Source organism: Argentina silus (assembly GCF_951799395.1).
Source record: "Argentina silus genome assembly, chromosome: 1".
Taxonomy (NCBI): domain Eukaryota; kingdom Metazoa; phylum Chordata; class Actinopteri; order Argentiniformes; family Argentinidae; genus Argentina; species Argentina silus.
Window position 1 is genome coordinate 5,578,207 of NC_139655.1, and position 22,229 is coordinate 5,600,435.

The 22,229-nt window shown below is 45.5% G+C and overlaps 1 protein-coding gene across 1 annotated transcript in view; it reads right to left on the minus strand.

Annotated features, from left to right (window-relative positions):
• Positions 1-22,229, minus strand: part of arhgap29a (Rho GTPase activating protein 29a) — a 39,588-nt gene that overhangs the window by 14,035 nt on the left and 3,324 nt on the right. The window contains exons 3-7 of the mRNA XM_083681019.1: positions 6,372-6,515; positions 1,894-1,990; positions 1,411-1,483; positions 877-937; positions 118-264 (exon numbers count right to left, since the gene is read on the minus strand). Coding sequence (XP_083537145.1) covers positions 118-264; positions 877-937; positions 1,411-1,483; positions 1,894-1,990; positions 6,372-6,515 — 522 coding nt within the window. The remainder of the gene's footprint in view (positions 1-117; positions 265-876; positions 938-1,410; positions 1,484-1,893; positions 1,991-6,371; positions 6,516-22,229) is intronic.

Here is a 22,229-nt window from a genome sequence, read left to right on the forward strand (position 1 = left end):
GAAGGACCCTGACAGTGACACAGCACACAGTGCCCCCCATATGTCAGACTTAAGCCCGTGTGTGTGTGTGTGTGTGTGTCAGAGGAGGAGGGGGGGGTGGACTGCAGACTGACTCACCCATGCTGAGGCGTTTGTCCACCCAGCTCAGCAGCTCCTTGGTGTACTTGGACCAGGCCTTGGCGTAGTGCAGCGCCGACTCCACTCCGCTGTCGCTCCGCTGAAGCGCCCCGTCCACCTCCTCCGCCCGTGCCGGCACCGACGGCCCTGTGATCACCATGGAAACACAGCACGAGATTGTGAAGAAGTGGGGCTTGAGCATGGCTGCCGACCCCTCGCCCAACACGGTCCTGGCTGACTGATGTGTACATTTACCTGTGTGTGTGTATGCGCGTGTCTGTCTGTTTGTCTGTCTGTCCGTCTGTCTGTGCATGTGTGTGTGTGCGTGTGTGCGTGCGTGTGTCTGTCTGTCTGTGTGTGTATGTGTGTCAGAGAGTAAAGCCTACTCTGACCTTAACGGCGGACATGTGTTAATAGGCTGTAATGCTAAGTAGCTTGGACAGGGATTGCCCCCTATATGTATCATTATGACTGAGATGACAGGTCACTGTGACTTTAGTGGATCTATAGTTCACTACCTTAGAGAGCCCTTGCTGTCCTACCACCCCACTATAAATCCCCACTGACATAAAGCATTTCAACACTGTCGTACAAAACCTTGATAGAGGCAAACACCATTTGTCTAGAAATGGTTTCCTAGTTTGTGTTGTGGTTTTATAAGGGAGGGTCAGGCAGTCCTGAATAGTAAAATGCTAAGCAGCTAGCATTTGTTAAACAGATGGTATACAGTAGCGGGCTGTTGAGGTGGTTCAATCTTACCTGGAGGATCATCTTTCTCTGGACCGGATCCTCCAGATTCCACAGAGAGGTTCTCAGAAGACTGGGGGACAGAGAGAACAGTTCCACGGTAAGGGACAAAGAACAGGTTAGTCTACGACAGACTGCCTATGGTTAACACAGGACACAACAGGGCCCAGTAAGGCTGAACCCTTAAGCATGCTCCCTTCTCTTCATGGTTGAGGTATAAAGGCCACAGTATGAAACAACAGAGCGAATCAACATCCCATAATTCATCACTGGAGGATATTTCAGGAGTACACTCAAAACAGGAAGAGTTTCTCTTTTAACTCCCAACATGCAGTGGTACTGCGTTTCCTCAAACCCCTGCACCCTTTGACCTCTCGCTACCCAACACGGAGCATCAGGGCACAGAGTTCTAGTTCTATGAGTTCTAATTCTAAGCAGTGCACATCCTCAGGGCATCTTCAGACAATGAATCACCTGTCTGTACTGCAAGTACACATACAGCCAGGGGTGAAAGGAAGTGAGTGTGTGGCAGCCTGTCTGTCTTACCCTGCTTCTCCTAGTTAGGGGGAGCCCCAAGGCTGATCCGTTCTCTACATCTCCCATAAGGAAGTCAGACACTCTGAAAGGGGAACACAGGCAGAACAACAATGAAGGACATATACAGTTTAGGGTTTAGTTGCCCTAAAAAGCTGGTCTAGGGTCAGTTATGTTGTTTAAGGCTGATCCTAGATGAATGATTGTAGGCAACTTTATCACACTTTAAGTTGACCTGTTACTGTATGTAGTAACTGTAATTATTTATTGCAATGACATAACAACATGTTGTTCCACAGACAATTAGTAATTGCAATTTAATTGCATCGAAATGTAGTGTTATGTAGTGTCAATTATAGTGTTATTATAGTGGAATGAGGACTGACTGGTTCATCTTCACTAACCACATTTCATTAGTTATAATTTCAGTGGTGGAGTGGCACACATTACATATAAAAACACATTAGAACAATGAGTATAATCAGTTATACTTACACATTGCCAAATGTGAATGCCAATGTGTCAATAGACGTGTAGATCTCACTGAAAAGGTTCTGTTTATTCTCTTCGTTCACTTCCTTGAAGTTTACACCTGTCAAAAGTGATAAAACCAGGCGTTAATGTCAAACCAAATAACTGTGACACATAAAGAGAGCATCTTGCCGTGTACTACTGTCCTCTTCAAGTTAACCAGAACTTACTCTAACATGAACATGACAGAAGTCATCATCAATGTTTCTATATGGGTGTTGGTATGTGAGGGAGCACAGAGTCATGAAAAATGTATCTTATCATATCAGTCCACATCATATACCATCAGAAAGGTTAGGCAAGGACCGAGAGTGTACAGATTTGCACTGTAATCTGGAGAGGCAATGATTTCCTGCTTTGGGTCTAAACACAGCCATGGCTGAAGAAGGAAAGGGGGAAAACACTGATGTAAATAGGCTATAATCAGTCTCCACAATAAACTTCCTGTCCTACTGGGAGCAGAGAAAATAAACCAGCAGAAAGTGGCTGAGGAGCGCTCCACTCAGCTCAGGCAATGCCACCAAGCCAGTGACGCCATTCCCCGTCCCTCTGCTCCCAACTCGCAGTCTCACTGCTTCCTCTGGACAGAACAATGGCGGTTTCTAGACATCACACCACCATTCCAAGACACACAACCACAAGCTCTGAAGCACTACTTCTTACCACAAAGTTCCTTGGGTGAAGAAAGTGGCCTTTCTTCACCTGAGATCCCTAGTTCATATAAAGCCATCCTTGAGATCCAAGGAGATGTAGCCGCTTGGTTCAGCCATACATTTCCAGAGCTTTCTGTATGAACATCCATTTTTTTGGGATGGCTAAAGAATCGATTTCCGTTCTAAAATCCACCCTGTCATACAGGAAATAGGTAAGTGAGCTAGACGGGAACCTGGAGACCCAAAGAAAGACAGACCCAGCTCTACACTCTCACAGAGTGCCTCAGCAAAGGCTTCCTGTCTCGATGCCACAAGAGGAACTTTCCAGCAACACACACACACACACACACACACACACACACACACACACACACACACACACACACACACACACACACACACACACACACACACACACACACACACACACACACACACACACACACACACACACACACACACACACACACACACACACCAGCACCAGCCACCACTTACCCACAACAACGCTTCCCATCCAGTGGGTAAAACCTCTAGCATCCAGCCTGTGTGATGGTGTGGTCTGCGGGTCGTATTGTACTGCCACCGTCTTAGCCACAAACTCTCTCTACCCAAGCAGTTCTTCAGGCTTCCTCCTCCCCTCGGATAGCTATCCAGCCTCCCTTCTTGGTCAGGTCATTGGTGCTTCACTGGACATCATAGAGACCTGCCCTTCTTGGTCAAACTGATCTACAGTCAGTTTGATGTTGTAACAGTTATTCTGCCACACATAAAATGGCAATAGAAATCCCCTCCTTTACCTCCTTTTGGATGCCCAATGAATGTTCTTCTTTCGGGAGAGGGGTGGAGAAACTCCAACAAGGGGTTCAAGCTGATTCCATATGTTCCAAAAGTATTGTTTATGACGTTGTGGGACCGTCTAAGAGACGAAGTACGCTAGGAATCAAGGTTTGAGGTGGTCCGGGTCCAAAGTGTCTCTGAGGCTGGCTAGCTACCTCCGCCTAGGGCGCTGCGTCTCTCTGGCCCTAACGTCCCCTCCTCTCCTCTCCTCTCCTCTCCTCTCCTCCCACCCCCCTCCCCCCTCCCAAACCCCCCACCCCCCCCCACAGGACATCCTGAAGCTCACTAGAACACAATGCCAGCGCTCGCTCGGGCCCGACCACAGTCCCAACGTGGAAGTTACATCATCAGGCAAAAATGGCATTGTTTTTGCTGGGAAAGCACAACACTCCTGAACACTAATCAATTCCACCTTTTAGCCCGGGGAAAAGCTGGCTGACAAAACAGATATTGATGGAGAGGCAAACATGGCTTAGGGCTGGACACAGGAGTTAGGCCAGGGGGTCAAACATATGAACGCCTCAGTAAACCCCAAAACATTACCTGACAGGACAGATGTAGAGGGAGAAAATACAACACTTTCATTCATTACATGTTGGCTTTGCTGGGATGGCTTAAAGATGAACAACACACAACTAGTACGTGCCATTTCAGTGCCCTTTTCGGCTACACTTGCCAGTTGGGTGATATAACACTTCTCCCTTTAGTCATTGCAGAAAATATCCTTATCCAAAGAGGCCTCTTTATATCTCCATAAAGGATATCTGGCTTGAGATAGACAGGAGAAACAAGCAACTTCCTGATTAAAGGACCCGCCCCCTAAGCAGTTCATTAATCCGCACTGCAACCTTTTATTGTGTGATCTCCCTGTCAATCATCCAGAGGCTTAAATCATCCAGCAGTGGGTCAGAGTGGGCGCCAGGCACACTGGGTCAAGGCCAGGGCGATGGTCAACAAACATTCAGATTCCTCTGGCAGTGCCAGGCACCACAGAGACACCAGGCCTTCAATTACCTCTGCAACCCAACACCTCACAGCCCTGGCTTTGGAACACGGCACCCAGTGTCCTCAAAAACAACACAAACAGAAGCACTGTTTAATGTCGACACTCTACAGTCCTCTCAGGAATGACTCAGGACATAGAAATAGAGACAAGTAATTCCATCACATTATTTCCCATGGGACTGCAGAGTTCTGAGGTGGAGTTCCTACCAGAACTCTACTGTGCACCTCCTCTGCACCTCTGTACATTTGTCTGTCTCTGCTCTGTCTGTCTATCTCTCTCTCTCTCTCTCTCTCTCTCTCTGCATCTCCTGTTGTGCTGCTCTTCTCTCTGGACAGAGGTCAGCACTGTGAAAGTCATAGCCCCACTGTGAGAGTATGAATTAGGCCAGGCATGAGCGCCTAAGACCTGTTCCAAATCCACTGAGCCGGCAGGCAGGCAGGCAGACGCACACAGACGCCCTGTTATCTCCTCCCCAGGCCCCCCCCAGGCCAGCCGTCCGGATATTCAACGTTCTCCTATTTTAATCTGCCTACCTGAATTGATTATTTCAGTCTCACATTACATAGGAAAAGCCCAGGTGTGTGTGTGTGTATGTGTGTGTGTGTGTGTGTGTGTGTGTGTGTGTGTGTGTGTGTGTGTGTGTGTGTGTGTGTGTGAGGGTGTATGTGCTCCCTTTCAGAAAGAAGGATGTCTGTGTGTGTGCAGCCTATTAGGCTTAGTCATTGTAAGGTGGTCTCAAGAAGCGACAGATCTGGCCCCCTAGTGGCAAAAATAATGTTATAATAAGGTGTACTATTTGGAATCAAATAGGAACATGCTTTTTTTAACAGGAGAGGACTGGCTTATATATTCAGCCCATGGCAGCTAAAGATGATAGAGGACAAGGACACTCTACAAGGCACAGAGGTAATTAATTCTGAATCTTTTATAGAAGTGATAGAACTCTGTTCCTAGATACACAGAGTACTGTTAATATTAAACTGTTCCCAAGAGAAAGCCTACAGTCTGGGAAACGAGCAGACCCATTCAGTAATGCCACATGGCTAGCCACTTCATGGGATTGTATCTGAAATCTGTCCAACTGTCACAGTAAAACATACAGATCGATAGCATCATCCACTGCTAACGCAAACTCGGTCCTGTCACTGTACAATAGCATTGCTTCAGCCTATGAGACAAGCACCAAGTCTTCAACCAAGGATTGGGATGGATGTTGGTTCAATCACTTTGTCATATAGTAGAATCAACGTATTGACAAATACACACGCACGCATGCACACACCCACACACACACAAACAACCCCTCCCACCCTTTGTTCAGGTCATGGTGTCACCGTTCTTCATTAACCGAGAGCTTTGCCAAAACTATGCAGCTAAAGCGGGGGCCGCTTTGCAATGCAAATTGAGACGAGGTATACTCTGAGATTCTTGTGCGCTGGCCAAGTGAAGAATTGCTCTCCATGCCAGATCATAATCTCTCAGCGCAATGGGATTCCTCTGTTCTGCTCCCTCAGGACGGCACACAAAGCACAAAGACTTCCCTCACACACTCCTCTCTCCCCCCTACCCCTGCACCTCCAACCACTGTCTGGGTGGAATGAGAATACAGATATCAAATGAAACAGTTTTCAATTGAAAAAATAGGGGGTTTTGAACTCGTGCTATGCACACACTCCAAATTATGTTGTGAGATTTATGGCTATGGAGTTTTCTGTCAAAGATAATGTTACACTACACCCTGTTATTGAGTAAACTCTTGCCTGTATTAATATCAGAACTCCTCAACGTGCGAAAGAGAATGAGTTAGAGAGAGAGAGAGAGAGAGAGAGAGAGAGAGAGAGAGCATGAGAAGGGAAAAGACAGAAAACAGACGAGAGGAAAGTGAGGGAGGACAGACTAGGGAGGCAGAGTGTGTCAGGGAGTGTCGGTCGTCAGATGCTCACCTTTGACCTTGGCGATGACGGTTCCTGCGGCACTGAGGATGTCCACAGAGTTGAGTGTCTGGTGTTTGCCGATGACAGCCTTTAACACACGCAACAGCTCCCCCAGACGCTCATGGACCACCTGATGCAGACAGTCCTGGTGCTCTGGAAGGCAAAGAGCACAGATATAAAACATTCATTAATGAAAGACAGTTTGCTACCTGTAGCACAACTTTGGCTGTCTGTATACAGTACATGGCAAACATGTACATACAAAAGTTTTTTCAGAAACAGACTACTCCATGTGTGCGTCTCAGTCCAAGAGTAGGCTTAGTCGGTATCCAAGTAGCTGGCCTTAAATGCTGTTTATTCTACCTGTGTTCAAGATGGCACCTAAATAGTCCTTGCCATCCTATAGGCTAAGGAGTTCATTCATGCTTTCCTCGCTGCTGACTCACACAGGTGGTCTTGTATGGGTTTTGCAGAGCAACCAAGAGAGACCAGTCATCAACATTCTCTCTCTCACCAGTCACTCCGTGCCTTTCTGACTACATAGTAGTTATGAGGTCAGCCGGTGGACCATAAAGTAGAGACACCTTTATGATCGTACCGCCTTAGCAAACTACACCGAGAGTTGAGACTATGTACCTGACCACTAACGTATAAACAAACAGGCCCTGTAGTGGTCTCTCTGTAATTAGTGGTTAGCCAGACAGATATCCTGCATGGGATCTAAGGTATGCGGAATTGACCGTTGCTAACTCTGAGTCACTCCACTACAGCATTCAATCAGAGAGAAATAACTATTCACTACTGAATAGTTCACTCATTGTGCTAATGGGCACTTGGCATAGTTAGAGAGTGAGGTCATGAGTAGTAAGTTAAATGGGGGGTGAGAGATAACAAACTCTCTCCAGATGCTTTTATAATCCCCTGGCCTGAATCATTTTATTGACCACCGCAGGGAAGTGTGACACAGCTCTGACATAGCCAGGGGATGACTGGTTTTCCCAGAGCCTGGTGGTGAAACTGAGGGCCACAGGGAGGGTCAGAGTCAACAGACACACACACACACGCACGCACACACACACACACACACACACACACACACACACACACACACACACACACACACACACACACACACACACACACACACACACACTCAAAGTCATACTCACACTCACACACACACACACACAAACGCACGCACACACACACACACACACACACACGCACACACATGCACTCACATAAACACATACACACAGTCTCTCTCTCATACAGTACATCTCTCTCTCACACACACACACACACACACACACACACACACACACACACACACACACACACACACACACACACACACACACACACACACACACACACACACACACACATACACATACACACACACACACACATACACACACACACACACACACACACACACACACACACACACACACACACAAACACACACAGGCGGTCAAAGCCACATTTGTGCTGACGGTCGTCCCTGGATTACCCGCCGTATGGAAAAGGGGATCAGGGAGACTTTAGCCGTCTCCCGTTTTTTCTTTTATTCGTTCCCCCTCTTTTTTGGAGTGGGACAAAAAGGGCCGGCGGTGGAACTAATGTCGCTGGGTGGATGTGGCTGCCATGACAATACCAGCTGCACTCTGACCAGGAAATCCAGCCAGCTGACCAGTAGGTGACCGCTTCATATCAACTAACAGTCACAACATGTCAACAAGCACCAGCCCAACCAGTGAGCCTGTCGTATGAACCAAGGTAAACAAGCTTCTTATGGAAAAACACAACAAGTACCGGGAAAATAGGGAAATAAGTAACAACAACATTCACAACAACTCAACAAGTAACAGGTCAATGTGCTTCTTGACCAACAGGTGGTCATCAATCAGCTGTGCCCCCCTAGAAAGGTTCAAACGGACCAAAGTTATCACAGTATTTACACGACAACACCACAGGACATCAACAGAAGCTTTTCCTAACTGACTGTATCAAACTGCATCATACCATACATTTCCCAGCAGCCTCTGCTCTGCCAACATCCTCACTACAGGACCTCGGCAGCCCTACTCAGCGCCATGGCAACCGTCTCCATCCATCTTCATCATATGTCTGTCACGCATAGCCACTTCCTGTATGGAGAACCTGGTGCTTTCTGACAGATTCTTTCTTTTGTTTTAGCCTCCAGCTCCCCGCGTGGCAGGACGAGGGCCAGATGTGTGCTTCTGGATCCATGATGCCCCATACTGAGACTTACTACCCATCACTTTAGGTGGACTCCCTAAACATGTGATTGAAATGTGTATCTGTGTGTTCTTGTAATACTTTAGATCTGCATAATTGATTCTCTGCAGGATAATATGAAACGTAATGAAAAGTTATCTTCCTCTGTCTTTCTCTCTCTCTCTCTCTCTCTCTCTCTCTCTCTCTCTCACACACACACACACACACTGTCCTGCTGGGGTGTTCCCCTTGGAGGAGCACATTCAGCAGAGTGCAGCTGCACACCCCAGTATGAACATCCTATCTCTCCCATGGAAACACACATGCACGCACGCACGCACGCACACACACACACACTAACATTTATACACATTCTCTCTCTCTCTCTCTCTCTCTCTCTCTCATTCTCTCTCTCACACACACACACACACACACACACACACACACACACACACGCACCGATTGAGCCAGGCACTGTGTAACAAACTCAACAGACTAACAGTGCAGGACAGGCCAGACGTTTAGCAGTGCAGGGGAACTCCAGGAGAGAGGGGCAGACAGATCAACACCATCACCACAACTGTGTGTATGTGCACCAGCCAACAACAAAACCACTGTTGAAAATAGACTTTGACAAAACACATATGTAAATGCATGAGCAAACTATAGAACATTGTAACCGCTTTTATGACCAGTTTTTATGACTTAATGTTTCTTTATGTAACAACAACATAGTACACAATGACACATCACAATGACTACAATACTGCTCTCCCCATGCAGGTCCTTTGCTCCACAGACACCCCGAGTCTTTTTACAAGCATGTGTGAGGAACCTCAGAGTACAATGATCAGGTGGGTCAAAGTTTACAGCCAGCCAGCCTGAACCTAGAGCTCTTAATTGGTCCAGGTCAGATTAGACCCCTTTATAAAGACATAATACTTTGAATGACAACAACACTCTCACAATGGCCTAAACCGTCCCCACATATACAGCCCATTCACACAGTAACAGAATTGTGAATCCAGGGGACAAGCTAGGAGCTTGAAGTATAGGAACTGAATCCTGAAAGCCCACGAGACAGAGGTTCTTCCCTCCCCAAGCTTCAGGGGCAGCCATTTAGGCCATCTTAAATGCAGCTAATTAGCAAGACATTAAGGTGCGTCCACTGGCCCAGCAGGACACAGGATAATGTACAGAGGCTGGTGGTTTAACCCTGCGACTCCCTGTTTGAGATGAGTATAATAGGGAGAGGGTTGGTTCCCACCAGAGACTGATAAACTGATAAACACGCTTCTCACCAGTGAAGGACCCCAGACTTCACAATAGACCTGAAGCACAGTTTCACCAGGAAAAATTGAGTGGCGGGAAGAGATGTTTCACTGAGCAAACCTATAAGCTGGTGACTAAACCCCATTTGAGTGCTGGTAACAACCTATACGCTGCCGGGAAGAATATCTTTAGACACCAGGAAAAAGGGGAATTTGTCAAAAAGGCCTGTTTGAGTGGGGAAACGTTTTCTTTGTCCCAGAGGCCACTAGCAAACAGTGGGCCCTGTCCCCTTGTGGGCCGGCCACATGAAGCATTTATGGAACAATAAATCACTTTTCACAGGAGGAAGGGGGGTGGGGGGGGCCTGGGGGTTGTTTGGTAGTAGTCCTACCCTGCCTGGGGGTTTTGTCCCAAACTTGCCCGTGCACCAAATAGCCTGGGGTATGAGAGAAGAACAGAGGCATTCCCGGGAAAGGCTGGGAATAGTGGCTAAGGCAATGGGGGATAAGGCTCCACTGCTGATGAAGTGGAGATCAGGAACCAGAGACTGCCAGGCAGCAGCACATTGCCACATTTTAACTCAGTTAGCGTCATGGAAACCCAGCATTCCAGCCTGGCTGTGCCTCTTGTTAGGAAGTGGGGCGGGAGTGAGGGGTCGGTGTGGTTGGGGAAAGGGGGGGTGGTCCATAATAAAAACTTTGTCAGATCATTCACCATCGAGATGACACCTCAATACGAAAACATTCAAAGCCCTCGAACACTGAGTAAGGGCATCTGATGAGTTAGGGTCTTGCATCAGCCGAGGTCACGTCCCTATAAAGGCCTGAGGAAGCCTCCATATGGATCAGCCATGCGGCTGATATCCCAGATTCCTCCTTTTGAGAATGACGCAACTAAAATAGCAACTTCAGAGAAAGCAGGGGCTCTTGCTCTTGAAAATATTCTAAAATATCCTTTTATATGTAAAACGTTGCATTCTCTTATCCAAAGCTATTTTAGCTGAAAATACTGGCTGATTTATTCTCCATTATCAAATATACATTTCACAAGGATTGTGACAATACAATCTGTGTGGAAAAATATTTCAAAATGTTTATGATCCTAAGCACAGATGTCATGATCCTCTTAAATCATGTAACTAACTTCTAATTGCCTCTGATACAATATGACTTGGCAACATTCCTTTCCCTGTGACCCTAGCTATGTTTAGTCATGCATTAAAAATCATGGGAGCGATGTATTATTTATGCTTCAAAACATTTGAGAGGACAGAGGGGGCTTAATGGCACAAAGCAAGTGTGAAATCACTAAACATGTCACAACTGAGTCCGAGGGGGCCCGGTCAAATACAAGGAGCTCATAGGGCCCGGGTTAAATATGGCACTGGCCCGGTTAGCCATGACTAACGTCAATCAGCCACTGTCTCAAAGTGTCCCATTGAGTCGACTTCCAGCTGGGCATTCCAATGACTCCTCCCTCAGATAACCAGTTAGGACTTCAGTATGATCACTGTTTAATAGAAAAAGGTGCATTCCTTTCAAGCTGAGGGAGAACAGTCCTACGCTGATAGTTTAAAGAGGCTACTACAGCCACGTAGGTTGAGGATTCTCATCAAATAAAATGTAAATACAATTTTTCCATGTCAGCCCTGACACAGCCCCTCACCACCATCACCACCATCACCACCCTACTGTATGCCGCCACACAGCCACTGCATTTCAGCACATAGCTAAAAGCTTCCCACGTGATTTGAAAGCAAGGTACATTGTGCAGCGCGCTCCAAGGTACATTGTGCAGCGCGCTCCAAGGTACATTGTGCAGCGCGCTCCAAAGTACATTGTGCAGCCCGTCCCCCCCGTCCCCCCCCGTCCCGAACACTTCCTGTGGCCACTGGCCATGGTCCACCCCTGCGTCGGACCACCAGCAGTCCACTCTAAGGATTAGGAGATTACACACCACTGGAAAAGTGGGGGGACCTTTGCCTTCCCAGACTTCTCTGCTCTGCCAAGGCATCCCCTGCTGCTCCACCTTTGAAGCAGTCTTTCCCATGACTGCACACACAAAGGCCCAGCGTTTAAAAGAGCCTCTAGCCATACACACAGCACCTTCCGCCTAGGTGGGGGTCTCTATTATACTCCCACTCTGCAGGCAGGCACCGCCACTGCCACCAGGTTAGCCATTGGCATGAGACAAAACTAAATATATGTAAAAATGGTCTCCTCAATGAAGGGCTGGGAATTTGAGGTCATTGACATTTGGTTTGGTTGACAGGGAATGTTTGGTATGATCTGACGGAAAGTGACAGGATTATGATTTCTGAAAAAACATTGTCGTAGGCATACAGTAGATGTCAGGCTGACATGATCTCTGTCAAATATCATAAACAATGTTAATCATCAAATCGAATGTCAGGACTGTGATAGAGATAATGATGTTGTTTAGCAACCCTGAAGTGCACATTGAGCCTACCAAAACAAACTGCTTGTAAAACCCATTGGGCCGGTTCCATTGCAGCCCATATCCCTTTCCCTACCTTTTCAGTGTTCACAGATCTGATCAAAGTGGATAGGTGAAAGCAATATGGTGGTCCTCTTTTCCACCTGAAACTCATATATCAGAGGTAGGATTGCATGTATATCAAGTGATACTTTTCTTTAGTGTGTTAGGAAATAAATAAAACACATTATGAAATCAAAACCCGAGTTAACGATTCATTGGCTCCTGATTAAAGCTATCTGGACACTAAAACACAATACTCTGCAACTCCCAAGGGAGAATTCTCATGAAATATTCCCAAATCTCCTTTTCCAGCCAACAACCATGTTTACCCTAGGATATTCCTCTCTGGTCCTTTGCATATCAATGAGATGCTTAGCGTGGAGTCAAGAATTTGCTTTTCCCCATTCATTTCTGCTCTGAGCTGTCTGTCACATTGAGGGAAGACAGGCAACCTTTCTCTCCTGAACCCCCCCACACACCCCTCCTGTTTGTGCCGAGCTCTGAAGGCTGGCATTCCAACTATGCTTTCTTTAAGACAGACTGAAAATCCCCCCACAGTGCAACCACTTGCTGGCGGCCAAAATGTGAAGGCATTAGCCTGGCGAGACTGCAGATTGCTGCACTGTTTAGCATGGCCAGGGTAACTCTGCAAGCCAGGGAGCTGGGCGGCTTTACAGGGCCAAGAATGGAACCTTCAATGAACAGGCCCCTTCAGCACACCTGTCACAGGGAGAATGGAGGCGAACGCAGCACTGAGGACAAGAGGACTTTGTTTAGCTTCACTAGCATCCTAATCCTGAAGGAATGGCGACTGGATGCTGGGCGGTTTGGACGGTTTACTTTTTCCTGAGCCCCTCCAACACGATTAGCCTCATACTGTAACACTATGGCTGCTGTAGTACGCGGCAGGCACCGTGAGTGAGATGTTTTGAACAACAGAGTCTGAGGCCAGAGATATCATTCTGTTTTCTGGACAGAGAGACATCCCTAAACTTGGGCAGGACCTGGAGATGAACTAATTTGCTCTCTGCACTTGAAAGCCACATTATCCTTGAATAAAATAATCGTATTATGAGGAAATCTAATTAACGTTTCAATGGAATCTTTGATTTGGGAGATAAAGGACACCCACTTCTGTAATTCCTCTTGAAGCAACAAGGGCGTTGAGCGGCTTCAAAGCACCGCTTCACCCCGGTCCGTTCAATGTCACCACTGTAGGGTGAATCATTGGATCAGACATTGTCAATGCTAACGTGTTAGTTCTGTTGGCTATTCTGTTGAGGTCCTCCTTTGCCTGTGAGGTTGGATGATGATTAGAACATGTGTCAGCCTCACTATTGGGCCTCTGGAACATCTTCATGCCAAAGAGGCCCAGTCTCTCTATTCACAGCCCTGTTATGAATTATGGAGATTTGGGGCTCCCTGCGCTAAATAGATTCTGTCACAACAATGGGGTCCAAGGAACACACTTTATATTTGCTCCACGGAGGTATTGTTCCCTCCGAGTTGAAGGTTCAGAAGGGAGATGCTTGTATTGTTAAAACATGGGCCCTACTCTTTTGGCGGTTTTGCTCTCTTATGTGCCCCCCCCCCTCCTTTATGCACCCAAACCCAAAGACCTCGTTTGCGTCCCCCGGGAGGTTGGACGCTGTATGGTTCTGGACACGCTTCACGCTCAGTCTGTTCACGTTTTGTTTACCTCGACATCTTTCACGTTTCTGGGCTACTGAGTGCTTTAGCATAATTGAGGACGATGGGCAAAGACAGTGGATAGTTATCCCACCAGTCTCTCCCTTCAGGTCTCCTTGACGATAACGAGTTACGAGGTCTGCACAGCATGAGCCCTCTCTCGACACATGCAAGCGTGCCCCAAGAGTTCAAGCCCTAAAAGCTAAAACAAGGCCAATTAATAAGATAGATTCAGACACACAGTACATCCTACAGTTCTGAAGTAACGACTAACTGGGTTTAGGACTAATGCTCGATGCTCATCCACTCAGTGGTATGGTCATAAGGCTCCACATACTGGTGTGTATTTAGAATTAAGGCAAAGATTAGCCCTTACCGCCATGCATGTTGGTAAAGAGTGCGGGATGTCACATTAATTTTGCCTATTACTAGACAGCTTTAATCCAGCAAAGGACTTGGGGGAGGCAGATCCGAAGGTCTTCTTAATCTAATCTACAGGATAAATTTGCCATCTTGATTTCAAATCCTTAATCCAAGATGGAAGACAGGGGGTCATATGGGTTAACTGGCTACTTGAATGGGGTCAATGAGCCAGTCCTTCATCAGCCTCCCGTGTATGGTCAAATATGTAGTATTGGTTTGTGTGGTTGGGTAAATGTTATACTGGACATGGCAACAATTTACACTGTAATTAAAAAGCAGTCAATTCAATTAATTTTGAAATGCTAAAAGGGGAGTATCTCCCATGTTCCCACCCCCTCTACCATAGTACTGTGATAGGTCACAGGTGAGCAAATGTTTGGCCAAGTTGATATCCTGTCTAAACTTCTAATTCCTCAAACAAAGGAGGCCCTCTACCCAGCCCAATGTGTTGATGGCACAAGACATACTGTAAATTCACCTTGTCAGCATAAAAACAATGGTGTTTACAGGATTAAGTCATGTTTGCAGTTCTGTGTGAGGTCTACTGTACTGACAGCGGAAAGGTAGTGTTCTCACGTATCACGCCTTCAGTATAATCAATCAAACAAACAAACAAACCAGAGGCTCAACATTAGGAATTTACTAAATTAACTGTATCTACTTGACTGAATGTTCAAAAGAGGCTAGTCATATCAATTGCCACTTTAAAAAATAATCTATCCCTTTTATCTGAAGTGTAATCAGTGCCCCCTTACATGAAACAGTTGATGTGAACAGTAACACCCCACTATGAAAAAACAGACGTGTTGACAGATCAGTCTACTACAACATAATGTTGGGTCAGCAACTCACAGCACTTCTAGCATGATTCACTCCCTTAGTGACTAATAGAGAGATAGCAGGTTGTGGGGAGCTGCCTATGTTTATCCCTCTCCCACACTGTTAGTTACAGGTGCCGCCCCACATTGGGGCCCACACAATCCTAACCAGCGTGTAATTGTGAGGCAGGGGCAGAGCGTGGGGCTATGTGGCTACTCACCGTCTTACTCAGATCCCCCCTCCCGGAACAAATTCACCCAGGCACCCATAACCATAAATCTACTGACTGGTAAAAGCAGAGAGAGACAGAGAGAGAGAGAGACAGAGAGAGAGAGAGAGAGAGAGAGACAGAGAGAGAGAGAGACAGAGAGAGAGAGAGAGAGAGAGAGAGAGAGAGAGAGAGATGTACACAACTTCCCTCTCGTTCCAAGTTGGAAAACAACAACCTACAAATCTTTGCTTTGAGTGTGGTTAGGCCATTAAACTCTACAAATCAGCATGGCGCGGCCAGAAAATGGCCACCCGCAGCCAGCACGTGCGCACGGGGAGACTTCTGCAGACACATTTTACCACCGCTCCTCTCTTTACTATATATATCATTCTGTGTTTTGCTCAGTAGAGGGATAAATACTCAGACCATATGTCACCTTGGCCCACACTTCAATATCCTGCTGGGCCGGCTAATCTATAGAATCCCTTCATGCATGGCCTCAACCAGTAATGCAAGGCCATGACACCTGGGTTAAACAAGACCCAAAAACAATTAAGCTAATGTAAGAAATCCCTTCAAGCTGCTTAGCCGTGAAGCCGTGAAGTGGACTGTATGCTTCAAACGAGATATGTGAAATCAAAAAAAAAAGAAAAAGAAAAAAGGCTCGGACAGAATGGGATTTTTTCTGATGGTACCGAACCTGAGTGCAACTAGATCTTCAAAGGGAGTTTGATTTGGTCAAGGGAGGCCATCCTAATTTATAGTGGCTTTAAATACGGATTGACTCAAAGCAGCCATAAAAGGAGCTTTTTGGGTGAAGAATTAGCTTGAGATGCTTTACAGTGGACCCCAGACCCAGAGGGATAGGCCGTCTAAACAGAGCTCTGCTACAGCCATTGAAACGTCTGTAACCGCCAGTGGAAGGACTGAGTGGGGCTAATTTTAGGTTGGTATTTCACAAGGGGTGATTTCGACCACAAATCACTAAAACAGCGTTTAGTTTTTCTCAAAGGACCAACAACAGAGTCGCTTTCCCACAAAGCTTTGGTATCTTGAAGGAGGGGCCAAAACAAAAACAAAAAAGTTTTTCTCTCATGATGTACATTATTACATTGACATCAAATAACAAAAAACATCAAAAAACCTAACCACAGAGAAGAAAGAGCGAGGCATATTCAAAAGTCACTCACTAGCGAACACAGAGTAACCACTGTTCTGAGGATTATCACATGGGAAGAAAGAAAATAGTAATTCCCAAAACATTTCTGGAAAACTGCCAGGATGAATTACTCACATTGACATACAACAGTGTCTCACTGTGCGTTACACAACACCTGCGGAGCAACACTCAACAGCTACCTGTTAAACATTAAATCAGAACGCACATTCACACTGTGTGAAAATCATGTACAGGAAAACACACCCTTATCAGCATACCAGGTGAAGTCACCCAGTAATAAATGACTCATTCATTCAAGTATTCTAAACAAGATGAGGGGATGAGTCAAATAGACTAAATAAAATAGGGAGAGGAAAAAGTGTTTGAAACGGATTGGCAACATGGCAACTTACTAAATGTATTTGTTGTGAGTCGCTTTGGATAAAGGCGTCCGCTAAATGCCATGAATGTAAATGTAAATGGCAACAAAGTCCAGTCAATGTCAAAGCAATGTCAAACACCCACACAAGCTAACTGAGGGGAGGTGAGTGAGTCACACAAGTTACACACTTCCGATGCTTTCAATGGAAACATTGTGACAGCTGATGAAGCAAAAGCAGCTGTGACTAAAAAAACTAACATTCTGATGAGATGAATGAGAATGTGTAGGCTTATACATGTATAACTGCAAAAGATGATTGGGGAGGATGTTGTGTCACGTGTGTAATATACACTCACCGGCCACTTTATTAGGTACACCTTGCTAGTACTGGGTTGGACCCCCTTTTGTTGCCCATCTGCTTCAAGGTTCGACGTGTTGTGCGTTCAGAGATGGTCTTCTGCATACCTTGGTTGTAACGAGTGGTCATTTGAGTTACTGTTGCCTTTCTATCATCTCGAACCAGTCTGGCCATTCTCCTCTGACCTCTGGCATCAACAAGGCATTTTCGCCCAGAGAACTGCTGCTCTTTTTCGGACCATTCTCCGTAAACCCTAGAGATGGTTGTGCGTGAAAATCCCAGTAGATCAGCAGTTTCTGAAATACTCAGACCAGCCCGTCTGGCACCAACAACCATGCTACGTTCAAAGTCACTTAAATCACCTTTCTTCCCCATTCTGATGCTCGGTTTGAACTTCAGCAGGTCGTCTTGACCATGTCTACATGCCTAAATGCATTGAGTTGCTGCCATGTGATTAGCTGATCAGATATTTGCGTTACCGAGCAGTTGAACAGGTGTACCTAATAAAGTGGCCGGTGAGTGTATACAGTAGACACAGTACGTTGAGAGTTAATGGAAAGATCAAGATTTAACACCAGTTAGTGAGAATGACCAACGTCTCATCGCCAATTAAAGGGGTTCCCTGTGTATAGCAAACACATGAACTCACCCTGGTCTCTGATCCTCCAGCCCATAAGGCTAACTGCCACCCACACTAACGTTACCCCTAAAAAAAACGCTGCTATGGGGGGCCGAAAATTACATTTAACCGATCAGAGGGACCCCTAACTCTGTGGCATATTGTGGTGCAGCTTGGGATAGAGGAGGAGGTCCTAATCCCCTCCATCGACTCTGTCTGCTCCCCACAGTGTGTATAAGCGCAGACCCTCCACACACACTCTCTTGCATAGCCCCAATGCTGAATGGCATTCCCATCAAATGTAGCCTGTGTGGAGAGTTGGAGGGATTAATTTATTTTTCCTCAAATTAAAGATCAATGGAACTTTTGAATCTCACAGTAATCTTGAAAGCACGCTGTACAAGAGGAATAATTGATTGCGTGCCTATCTTTTATGCACTCTGAATTGGGAAGCCCACTGTTAGCCTGAATCTCATGGTTTGAGGTCAGAGAAAGATTTAGAATTAATGAGAAGAAAATTAAAGTCTTGGAATGAGCACAGACCACAGTAATGCAACTATGTGTGACTAAAGTCTTGTTCTGTAGACCAGATTCTATATGTTATGTTGTGATATTGTGCCACACAACCGAGAATAGGCTTTAAATCCACAATCAAATTTAGATTTTCGTGATTGAAAACAATCTTGAACCATATGGATACCAGTGACACCATGGACTCCTATTGAGGTTATCACACCCCCTTTTGACCCCCCCCCCCACACACACACACACACAACACACACACACACACACACACACACACACACACACACACACACACACACACACACACACACACACACACTCTATTGCCAAAAACCACCAAACGACATCAACGGCTCAGAGCACCACTATTGGCAAAGAGCGGAGGAAAAATTACCTAAAAAAATACATTCTATATTTACTTTTGTAGTTTTCACCTCAGATTCTTTTTTTTTTTTTTTAAGAAAGGGTCCCGCATTTAGCAACTGTTGATCCAAAGCACTAAAGCAACAAGTGAGCATTTGTTCTGTAGGAATGTAGGGTATGTGAGAGGGGGATGGGAGGGGGGATAGAACCAGCCGGGCTGTGGGGAGGCAGAGGAGCTTTTTTCCCACCCCTATCACAATGATTAGCTGGGCCTGTGCCTGTGGCAATGCAGTACAGGTCAATATTGATATAGCAGTTAAAAATACACTCAGGTTCCCCAGTTGCAGGTTTTACTGGGGAATAAAGGCGAACACGCTGTCCAAAAATGTAAAAAAAAGCATGAAAACAACATTTTAAAGGAATATCATTATACAAAGCGTATTGACTTATTAGCGTAGATCACATTGAGAACATTGAGAATTAAGTCAAATTAAGCGATATTTTCCCCTTCAAACAGATCCAATTACGTTTAAAATGATAACAGGCTGTACACATTTACACTTTTGATCAAGGAATATCTATTTGAGAGTCAATCTATAACTGGATTACTTGAGCTTATATCATCATCAATCTGGCATAGTGTGCTGACATACAAGAGTCCCGTGTGGAGTTGGGGCTGAAGGAGGACACACTGTGTCAGTGTATGAACCTAGACAGACCAGGGTGTCTGAAAACTAGACTAACAGACTGTCCTGTCTGCACTCTGAGGGTGTCGCTGAAGGTTTGGGTCACAGGCAGGAGAGTCCCTACACCGTTTCCTCTCAGCACTGGCAGGGGGGGTCACACCTATACCGAGTCTCTACACCAACCCTAAAGCCTCCACAGTGTTGTTCTATACGTCAGATCTAAAATTAATATATTGACACTCCATCACTGAACACATGCATCATGGTCTGATTTGAATGAATTATGGAAATTGGGTTAAACATGCTAACCTGCAGAATCTCCTCACTGTAATGTTAACAGGTCACCTTAAATGTTCCTTAGCAGGGCGGAATAGGCTTCCTGCAGCGCCCTGTTCTTTTCAGCATGGTTGAGTAATGCACTGATGGTGTTGTTTTTCATTCTTAAATGGCTGACACACGAAACAACCATCATTCTACTTCACTGAGTCCACAACGACAAAAACACCACACTGACAGTCTGACACACTTCTCCGCAGAGCACAACACTACACACACCGTCTTTAATAGTTTGAGATACATCGGACTCCTCCAAAACAATCCTCCACAGAAGCCATGAACCACACTGCACTACTGCACTGCACTACTGATGTAACAGTTTTAGGACATTCCCATGGTTAAATAGGACCATTGAACAGTTGCAACCTTATAGCAATGGAGTCAATTAGATAACTGTCATTTAGTTATGATTACCAGAGTAGGTAGAGATCGTCCTTATTCAGGCAAAACCTCCTTATGGGGATAAAATGCAATAAAAGCTCTGTTCTTACCACCCATTACACACGGTGTATCACTGACCTCCTGGCCTAGTCAGACCCACAAATGACCGTTGTGACCCCAACTAGGAAAAATCCCATCCAATTACTGACATGTCCTTCACAAGTGGCCACTGGACAAGGTCACGACCTCGAAGGAAATTCAAAAATCCCTGCATTGTCAAGACATCATAATGAAAGAACTGTCTAGAACCCTTAACCACTGCTCCACACAATAAAACAAACAGCAAAAGCAAGCTTGTTTTTTGGAACACCAAGAAAAATGGTTTCACAGAGACCCTGTCTCTCAAAGGACCAACGTAAAAGTGGGTGTGCGTCACTCGTCCACACTAAATTTGAACTGCAACCAACTGATAATCACCATTTAAGGTGACGTGCATTTAAAAAAAAAAAAAAAAAAGCTGTGTTAAAATAACAAAGCATTCTTACTGGGGCTGGCTGTGATATCCCCCAGGGATCTGTCCCAGGGCTCCTGCTATTCTTAACATGGGAAAGTATATTTTCAGCCAAAACTGCCAGTTGGCTAAAGCATGCTAGTCTGGAGAAGCTGCTTGAGACAATGGGTGTCAGACTCACATCATTGACCGTGAATACGGTAACTGTTCCACAGTCCATAGCTGAATATTATGCTTGACTATTGGGTCTGCGTGGCAAAGAGAGGTTTCCCTCTCTCTCTTCCTGAATGGCCAGGGGTAATGAGAACCTCTAGCTATTGTGAGGCACTGCAGAGACAATACAGTCATAAATTGGAGGGGATTTAAATCACAACCAATCACAACATAAGCCACTGATTCACAACAGTGTATTATTACGCTCTGATAAAGCCCCACCCCGCAATCTGCCTCCAGTTACACTTTGAAGATGCTTATTGACCCTTAACATGAATCACTCTGATATGATCACTATTATGACGGCAATTTCCTCAAGTCTATATCAGGAGAGTACAAATTACTAATATGTGGCCTGTGACTCACGTGTTTTTGAGTGTGGAGACAGTAATCACCAGCAGCATGTTTAAACTGTCATTGCCATTACTATTGACTGATGAACTCTATCCTGCTGTCAAAAACCCAAACATACTTTTAATAGCAAATCTGATTTTGAAAACACATTTCACACGGGACATCATTTGCTTAATTTAGCATGGAGTGCATCATTTCACAGAAATAACCTTGTGTTATCATTTCACAGAATGTTTTCTGTAAAACATTCCCTAGTTTCTCATACTCCTTCAGAGGTAATCTTTGTTTGAGGAACGTGAATCTCAGAGCTTCCTTTTCTCGACATTGCTCCGTATTCAATTTCCTGCAGGGCAATTAGTCTCCTTTCCTAAATCTGCCCTTTCCTGTACTTAGCCTAAATGTGGTAGATTACTGGAATACTCACTTACAGTCACGTGTTATGCTTTCAGTAACCCTATTTACATAATTAGGTCTATGCGTATACTGATCTGCAGTTACATTAGTGCTTGTGAACCTTTCGCCAGGTGGCTTTAATTCAATCTCTATTCTTAAAACATAAAAATTTGAAAAACAGAGATTATTGGCATTGCTGAACATGTATTCCGAACTGGTTCCATGCACTGAGCAACACGATGGTAGACATGTGAGACCAAGCTGAAGGGACAAATGTGTGCTATGACAGCAATGCAAACGTGTCACATAGTTGAGTGCCTCTGCATGTGCTGTGAGTAACAATTTGTATGAAAGATGTAACCAGGAAGTGAACTGTTGACAGACAAAAAACAAGACATTCAAATTAGTTGTGACTTGTTGGAGTACATCT